At 45.2% G+C, this 9,590-nt stretch overlaps 1 protein-coding gene across 1 annotated transcript; it reads right to left on the minus strand.

Moving 5' to 3' along the window:
* Window positions 1-2,215: 2,215 nt before the first annotated feature.
* LOC131265406 (lipase member I) lies at window positions 2,216-6,045 on the minus strand. Its single transcript, XM_058267665.1, has 7 exons — window positions 6,018-6,045; window positions 3,959-4,025; window positions 3,613-3,862; window positions 3,372-3,529; window positions 3,034-3,251; window positions 2,452-2,617; window positions 2,216-2,374 (listed from the first exon to the last, which is right to left on the minus strand). The coding sequence occupies exons 1-7, from the start codon at window positions 6,037-6,039 to the stop codon at window positions 2,296-2,298; spliced, it is 960 nt and encodes a 319-aa protein (XP_058123648.1). The 5' UTR covers window positions 6,040-6,045; the 3' UTR covers window positions 2,216-2,295.
* Between the last annotated feature and the right edge of the window lie 3,545 nt (window positions 6,046-9,590).

The following is a 9,590-nucleotide window of genomic DNA, read 5'->3' on the forward strand; positions in this document are numbered from 1 at the left end:
TATGGTACACTTATGCTTTCGGTACACACTTTGCTGCCGAGCTCGTTACTTATCCGGCGCTAAATGAAAAGCGCCCTGAGGAGGTGCGTTCTGAAGGGTTACGCACAACTAAAGCTTAAGCAATTACATCCGCGCCAAATCTGCAACTCAGACTAACACACACACTCACAGCACTTACTGATCACGGCTTGCTGGGAACCGTAATCACCGTGGGGTTAACGTAATTTGGTGGCCCATTTTCGGCCAAGGAGCAGAACATTCCAAGACCCCAAGTTGCCACTCGAACAGAACGGAACGCGAAGCACCGGTTTGAATCCAGCTATCGATGGAGTGGAAGACGAAGTCGAGGATCGGTTATCACTTAACCCGGCGATAGCGATTACACTGTTTGGAAGAAATTTTTTTAATTGCACACGCCAAATAGTGAACAATCAGCCGCTATTCGTTTGCGGCAGCGTATGGAAATTCTCATGCTTCCCCAGCGATCACAAGAGGATAATTTACAACAGACACTTAACGGCACGGAACGCTATTCATCGATCGATTCTGGCACGATGGAGAATGGAGGTATCAACCGCGAAAGCTTTCATTGACGTCAAAAAGGCACTGTTCAAGAGGTGAAGATTTCCTGCTTGAGAATCGGAATATCGGAACGAAGGCGTTGAAAGGCTTTATTCTTTCTTCCCGGTTTCACTCGCGATCTTAAAAACAAGGACAAGCAACGGAGGCTCCTCGAAACACTTCAACACCCGCGGGTCCCTCAGGAAGTACGATTTTGCACGAACCAACGCTCGGAGCAAATGCGCAACCACCGCACGATCCGCACTGGTCGACAGCGTGAGCCGGAATGAGTTTTCGCGTTTTCCCCTCAGCCGGCTCAGCCGCCAGCAGACAACGAACTGCTTCGTACGAGCCCACAGTCAGCTCCACGAGCCCCCCGCAGCTCAACCGGGGAGCGCTTTTACTGAACCGTGCAAGCGAGCAACCGCCAACAGTTTTTCCGCCGGTTCGGTAGAGAGAACCCTCTTCGCGACTGGCGCTGTCGATGCCGGTGTGGGTCGGTATGTTTTCCGTTTTTCGCCCATGTTCCGCTGAACCTGAACCTGACCGGGACGGCAATGTAAACCTCCCCGAATGGGGGATGTAATACACATTCACGTGTTAACGTTAACGTTGGAGTGATTGAATTTTAAACATTCCATCGTGATCGAGTCAACAGCAAATTTTAATCGATTTTTTTACGCACCATTTGCATGATCACGCAATGCGATGCTATATTGGCTCCCGATTAAAAAATGTTAAAAAAGCGTGAGGTCCAGCGAGGGCACGTATACGATCCCAAGTTCATGAGCAATAAACCGGTCACAATGCAGATACCATTCGTGCGAAAGATAAAGATAGGATGTTTGTTGTTGGAAGAACCCACGGTTTGCTGCTCGGACAAAACCGGGATAGACTGGGATCGGAAGCGTCCCGATGACAGGGAAAACCGGCTTTTCCGGATTCTACAGCAGGAGTGAACGTTGCCGCAGCCGCCACTTGCTGTCATTTTTGTGGAACACGGAAAAGGAAAAGACATCCAGTTGTTTTCAACGACAGGTGGATGGAGGAAGAAGCTGCGTCGGGTTACGCATCTGTTGCAGTTCAGTGGAAGGTGGAATGGTTGCAGAATGCGTGCCGCAAGTATTTGTGTCAAACACTGTGACGTAACACGATCGGACCTTGAAATGTAGAAAGGAACAAACTACAATATCCGTTTATTAGATAATAAAACAGAATAACTGGATCAGGCGGGAAAATGTTTCAGCTTTCAATGCAAACCACAGGAAAAGTAGGACGGTACCGGGCTCGAGCGGTTTGAATTTGTTTTATGTTGCTTTTGCGCCCGAAGTTTATGGTTGCTTTTGCGCCTGAAGGTATGCAGAACACATAACTCGAATTACTTGGACTTTGAATTTTCAACGTTTTTCGAAGCAGTTCGTAACACGGGGAATGAAACTAGGAAAATTGATTAATTTTTTAAGACTTCATTGTTAAACAATTCATAAAAGTAACAATTCATATAAATTTAACAAAAAAAATGTCAACAAACAACTTAGGAAAATGTAAATGCCATTTGCCGAAAACACAATGGCTACCTACCAAATTCACTCTTATTTTCTTTCTTTCCAAAAGTAAAACCCACCAGTCGAATATGTTTGTGAAAACTATTAAAAAATTCTGATATTTTTTTACTAAAAAACCATTTTGTACACGGGTAACTTGGAATCTTAAGCTAGTGCAGTGTCGCCAACGCTATTCATATTTCGCGCCGGTCACTCCTTTGGAATACGGCGAGGCACCGTTGGTCTGCAGGTAATAATCTCCTTTGGCGCTAAAAAGTAACCGAAAAGGAAGGACATTAGTACGATGTGTTCCAACAAACCAAGTTGCTGTCACAGTCCGACTTACTCGTGGCTGCAATCGATTCCCATCTGTACGACGGCGGCCGAGCGGTCCACCTTGCCGTCCTTAAAATCGTCCCACGACTTACAGCGGACCGAGTGGAATGAGGGTACGTTGCTTTCGGCGACACTTTCTGCCCAGAACCACCACGACCGCCGGTGGCTGCACAAGTCTGTAGGGGGAAATATTAAAAAAGTGTTTTTTAAACTGATAAAAAAGGACGAAATAATCTGACAAAGGGAATAAAATGAACCGCAACAACTTAATCATAAATAAGCACTAAGTATGAGAGACCTTCGGATGAATTCTGCCGGAAAGCTTTGGCTGGATATATTAGGAGTTGGATGGGTTGAGCGGGAACAAGGACCATGCAGGATTGTACGCACAAGTGAAGCGTAAACAGGGAACGTAACATAACATAACAAACAAAAAAAAAAGAAATAAATCGAAACATAAAAGAAAGAAAACAAAAAGGGTATTACAATAGTCACTATCACTACAAAGCACCGATAACAAAAGCGTCCATATCATCTGGCGTAAGCCCGGGTGTCCCCCTCCATGCAGCCATTCTGCCCCTCCCCAACCTACCGTTGTCCGTGAGTAGTTTGTAGTTCCGCTTCGGGCAGCCCGGTTGCAGGGTTTTACCATTGTTCGGCCAGAAATCGGCCGTCCCCGTGCTGACCGGGGCGCCGTACAGCCAGGCATCGGTGTGGATGACATCGACAAAGTTGGCGTCCTTGGAGCTGAGGGCGGTAGCGAAAATGCCCGGATAGAACGGTGGGAAGGCGGGATCCAGGGCCGAAATTCTAAAATTGAACGAACAAATGAGTGTTACGAGGGTAGAGCCTAAGAAACTCTCGCGGGATTTAAAAACCGGATGACGATGGCAGACCCTCAAGGGATGGCGCCATCGCGTGCGCATTTACCTGTTGAGCTTGATCTGCTTATCGGATTGCGATATCACAGTTCGACCAATGTAGCCGGCCAGCTGACCACCGAGCGAGTGGCCCACAAGGTGCAGTTTGTTCACATCCAGCCCAGCGTTGGCCATACGCAGTACCACCGTGCCGAGGTAACTTCCGAGCTACGAAATAAAGCAGAGGGAATGAACATTAGTGCCGTTCCGATTCTTCCGGACTACTTCCGCACTTCCACCCCAGGCCTTACCTTCTTGCAGTTGGGGACCGCTTCGAGCAGATAGTTGCCGTCGGCGAGCTGAGCCCAGTCAAGGATGATGATGTTGTGATCTGCCCGCTTCAGGTACGCGTCGGCGATGACGTGAACACTTTCCACCTCGGGCGTCTCGATGTATCCGTGGAAGTACATTACGGTTTTTTTGTTCTTATCGAACTGACCGTGCAGCAGGATGTCCTCGGCCTTCTCCAGGGAGTAAGTTTCATGATCTTCGAACTTTGGACTGTGCGCGAGATGGAAGCGATGGGGCAACAGGTTAGGCAATTAATTGACCTTCGCGTTTGTTTGTGTAGCAGTGAAGCAGCCTGTTTATACTTACCCGTAGAAGAACATAAACTTGGCCGTGTCCAGATGCGCCCGCACCGGCTTCATGCCCACCCATACTCCTGTGGAATAGATGGAGCAAAAGGCATTGAGCGAGTTAGTACAATCTGCATGCGATGGAGAATGAATCGGCTGATTGGATCTGATTGGCAGCGCCATTTGCTGAAAAATTAAACCATTCTTCAAGGAACGTTTGAGTAAATCTATTCCGAAATTTAGATTCCATCAGCACACATTAATGTTATGCACACATTATGTCTTAATATGAATATCATTGAAACGCATATGTTTTTATAATTTGTGATTATCCATACAAAGCTGTAAATTATCTTTAATGTATAATTAACATATATAGTTTATAGCTTCATCAATGTTTGGTTGAAGTGTTTTGTACAAAACTAAATTTAATATCAATATCTTGTTTTCAATATTCAAAAGTTAATCTTCTAACGATCCTTCATAATATTGTTTTTAATTTCTGATCGCTTTCTAAGAGCGTCTCACATTCAAATTAACTGTAATTCAAATAAACAGTATCGTTAATTTAAATGTAAAGGTATTTAAGAAACCTTAGTTTTATTTTTTGGCCATAACAGTCCAAAAACAAGAATAAAAATATTTACTTCCAAAGAGTTTGTCTCATTTTATTAAATAAGTGAACTAACAACCGATATTTTCATCGCACGGGTCTTTAAGCTATGTACATATCGTTTTATGATACTGATCATTTGCCTTCCATTTATTACAGCCAAAACTGAAGAACGAGAGTATTAATTTGAGATGATATTAATTACTGTCTCCTAGCAAGTATGATCAAATATCCCATATCAATCAAAAAAGCATGCATGCATTGCTGATGTGACAAAGCATAATTACTTCAAGTTGATCGCAAAAAACCGCTTGCCAGTTGACATCAAGACCTTCAGCTTTAACTTTGTCCTAAAGAAAGCTAGCCCGGCAGCAACAATTGAGTAGGGCACGTTTTAATTGGCTACTGTGGCCACCGATCACCGTCGCCGGCCCGTACCACTGGCTCTAGGGAGAAGTGACCAATCATTAAAGCCTAGTAGGTAGTCATTACAGCCAACCAGCGGTATGCAGATTGATCGTGGCCAGGGGAGGGGGGAGAAACTTGCGCGACCTGTTGGTTCAAAGATTACGTCCTAATTGTAGACCCCGCGGTTGAGATAAATCTAATCTCTTAGCACAAACACAAATGCGGTCACGATCAAGGGTAGCACACTCCCTGGCCTTAGCATTGCACGGCGGTTCGGCGGAAGAGTTGACAAGGTGACGAACGGAACACGCTGATAGAAGACGCTTGGATGGACGTTATTTATCACCTTGGCGCGCTAGTTGCTTATCTCCTAGCTGCAGGGAAGTTGAATATAAATTGAACGGTTTCCTAAAACGAATAGTTTTTTGTTGAAACTGGCGGGAGGATCTGCTTTGGTTTATGATACGGCTTTGGCGATAAGTAATACCACTTGGAATAGTTAAAAACATTAGATAACGAAATGTCAATGAACGGACGATGACTTCCTGAGTTTGCGGAAGTTAATCTAAGTGGGCCGTGTAACGTATGGCAAAGAATACCAACAAATTGTACTGGTTTCTTAAAGAACACACTTAAGGACTTCTTATTCTGGTCATGATTTTGAGATCTTCCGAGCAAAATTAGCATAACACGTCCGGTCAGTTTCTGCTGTTCTTCGATTCGTCGACATTCACGCTAGAAAAGCGGTTTGAAGTCTGCAAAACATGGAACCCATTAGACTTCCAGAACCGGTTTTCGTCGTTAGACATTGCTGGGGATTCATCCATTTCTACGCATGAAAGCTAGTTTTGTATCGTATCTTCTCCGTCGTCGGCTCGCCAATCCGGAACACGATCAAAGGAGAAAGTCTCCGGGAAATGCATTGGAGTACCTGACGGACAAGTGCAACTGCGGACACCGGAAGATGAGTTTTGTTTACGTGTTCGGTGACAATGAAGTTGTCGAGCCGTGACACAACCGCTGGCTAGCATTCGTTAGAGCCGGAACCGGAACTTACTTGGATTTTTTAAACTCTTCATGGTTGACGGAATTTCGCAGGGGCTACGTTGATGTGTACCGTTCGAAGACGATTGTGGTTGTCTCGCTGGAAAATATGGCGCTCCCAAGTAAGAGGAAGGCGATTCTCCCCGCTGTTTACACTTTGCCGATCTTGAAAGGGGGACGATGTCTTATCGCACACCCGGACGAAACACACTCGCGACCGTAATACAATCCACTCGCACAAACAATTCGACCACTCGACGATTTACGATACAATCACTGGAGTATAACAAACCGCACATTGAGGCACTTACGGAACATAGGAGGATGAATGCGCGCGCCCCTAAAAAAACTGAAATATATGTTTTACGGCGACGTTATTTTTAGAACGTTAGTGTGCGGAATTTGTTGTAACGAAACTAACCGCGTGGCGGAACCCAAACCCACACACGTACACGCACGCAAAGGTATCTAATTTGCTGGGACTGGGATTTAAATTGAATGACCTATTCGGTTCGGGGCGGTAAGGGGGGAACCGTCCGTTGGGAACTTCGCACCACCGTTCTGCTTCGGCTCTGGTCTCTTAGGTGGCCTTCAACTGCGCCACGTTTCAGCACCGCAGTTCAGTGAGCCGCAATCCACGGAAGCTCGCGTGATGGCAAAAGATTGCTTGCGTAATGCAGTTCACCACACAGAACACACCCCATCCGTTACCACACGGATGGCCAATTTCTGCCAGCACGATCGCCAATAAATCCCCGAGCACGAAAAAAAACCCGAATAAATAACAAAACAGTGGCGCACACCAAACCAAGATCGCGAGACGGCGCACGTGGTGAACTCGTTAACGCGAAGTCGCTGCTTGTTTACGAGGTCAATAACAAGCAATGGCTCAACAGATGGCGGTGGTGGAACTCTCGTGTTCCGGCGGAATCAGCCTCTTGCTCGGAGCGAACCAACGCGACCGTCCGATCCGATCGCTCGACGGTGACTGAAATGGCGCGGCGCCACCCCGCTTTGGGGCGAGCAAAAGCGCGGGATCGGCGTATGCGGTGCATGATTCGCGCGGAGAAAAACTGGAAACCCTTGAAATATTCTCGCCGCTCGCGTGGTTTTTCCCCCCTCATGCACGATAGATACGGACGGCATGGCGTGCGCTCAATTTGTGCGAACGTTAGAAGTGTGGGGATCCGTTCCGCTGGGGAAAGGGTAGTTTTTTGTTAGAAGTGGGGAGCAATCTGTTGTCTATTTATTCTAGAGGCCGTTTGAATTAACCGTTTTTAAATTTATTTTAAAATACATCAAAGCTTCCTTTCCTTTCCCGTTACTTTTTAAAAACAGTTAGTAAGTTAATTTTATGATGACTTTACGACATCAATTTTCATCACTTTCCGGAAAATAGCATTACCGGAATAAATTTATACTCGAGGGATAAAAAGAAACCAAAGCGTTTCTTCATCTTAAAACCATCTGGAATAGGGTAACCTTTGAATCATTCAAAATATTGATTAGACAAATGGAACTATAATAAGCTTTAATGTTAGATTTGGGTAATCAATCCAGTATTAACTAATATGCCCGTTTTTCTGAATAAAATAAAACATTTAAATGTAAATAAAATGGATTTAAATGGAAATTATTCGTCTTTCATATAGCTCAAGCCGATGTTGTTGATACTTCGAGAAAAAAAATAAACTAAACCCTCTAGTAAACTCAAATGTTCTTCTTCTTCTTCTTCTTGGCGTAACGACCTCTTGGTCATGCCTGCCCGTAAAGGGCTTACGAGACTTTTTACCCTATGTGTACGTGGATAGTCAGTCCTCTCGTACAGGGGAGGGTCCGGTCTCGGTTGGGATTCGAACCCACGCCGTCGAGGTTGTGAGCCCCGGCGCTCATTTGCCGATTTTTCTAACCGGCGCTACCGCTCGGCTGTCGCGGAAACTCAAATGTTACTTCAATTAATTAAATGACCTTATCAAAACAAAGCTGTATTTTTGCACAGATATAAAATCCCCGAAAGACAAATTGCGACACACAATCCCAAATTGCCGAATTACACCGTCATTCGATCGATGTTAATTTGTGAAGTGTGACTTTTTCACTTCTCTCATCACTAATTGCATTAGGTGCACAGGTTCGTCGGTTTTTTCGGGACGGCGGTATTGACACACGATCACAACGGTGGCAATTCAAATAGCTCCGCCAAACATTTACATCTTTTCCCAACCCCGTGGTACGAAGTTTACAAAAACAACCCCGTAATCGGGACAACAGTAGCCATTTGTTCAATTTAGCATGTGATTGACGAAATCATTAGGAAATATTTGAAAACTGAGCTCATTTTGAAGATAAAGAGAAAAGAAAATGGATTTAGCAATTTGGTAAAAGAGGAACTGCTAAGCATAGTTGCAAAAATTTGTAGTGTAAGAAATAAGAAAATGAATCTGAATAAAATAAAAGTCGCTTGTATTAGCAGCGATCAAGGAAACCTCAAGGGGGATAGATAAGGTGCTACAGGTGCAATAAACCGGCCCTGGTCTGATCTTCTAATACTCCCTTCCTCTCCGAACTATGTGAAAAATGCATGCAGTAGCAAAAGCAGGAAGCCATCCGATGTTGAAAGTTAATCAGCTTCGAGCGCTAAACGGTCACCTCGCACCGTTGCAACAGATGACTTTCATCAAACCACCAGCTTATGTTCACCACAGGTGACATGAAATGCAGGGAAAGCATCAACTAATGCCCCGCATCTTGGGGGTTGCACCGATGACATGGCGTTCCGGAGAAAATTGATTTCAACCCTCTGTTGCGAAACAGGTCGCCCAAGTTTGATGCTCGTCGAAGCACAAATCGACAAGTGGCAATCAGCGTTTGACCACGGAGGGAAACTCTACACCGGGACGACGACCGGGAAGTTGGACCCATTCGTTCCCTCGCCACTGTTTGACCTTGTGCTCCAGCTCCGCCAGGCCACCCCATCTCTGGGGCCCGTTGAGTGTTGAGGAGGAGCAGTAAAGTGAACCTCTTCCGCCGGACCGGACTCGATTTGCATGTATCATTTTTCCGTCACACTTCCTGCTGGTAGGATTCCGTTACTCGACGGTCTGTTCGAGTGCGATGCAATCTTACTGACGTGATCGGGAAATCGGGCTCGTCAACTGTAGCTATGTCGACACCGTGTAACCGATGGAGCTGACATTTTTATTTGCCTCCCCCAAGGGTAAGTGCCCACCGCGTGTCGGTGGTAATAAATTATTCAAACACATTTTTTTCTGTTGACGCTTCGCTGCAGGTTGCATTTGCGAAGAGTTCATACGATTGTGATTGTGCAGCTATTTTATGATGCTTTCCTACCGGTTTGTTTTATTCAATCAATTACTGGAATTTCTGTTCACAGTTTGACTTAGTGATTAGCAACTCATTGAGAGGAGTACATATCATCAAGTTCTGTTGGTTGGCCTTTTCGTTTTGTGATATGATCCGGTCGATCTCGGTTGTTACTAGAAGTAACTATTTTAACGTATGTCTTTTTCATGCCAACCATTCTGGCATTCCTCAGATTTTCTTCATAACTTCTTTAGTTTTCTTT

This window comes from Anopheles coustani, chromosome 2 (genome assembly GCF_943734705.1).
Source record: "Anopheles coustani chromosome 2, idAnoCousDA_361_x.2, whole genome shotgun sequence".
In the NCBI taxonomy this organism is placed as follows: domain Eukaryota; kingdom Metazoa; phylum Arthropoda; class Insecta; order Diptera; family Culicidae; genus Anopheles; species Anopheles coustani.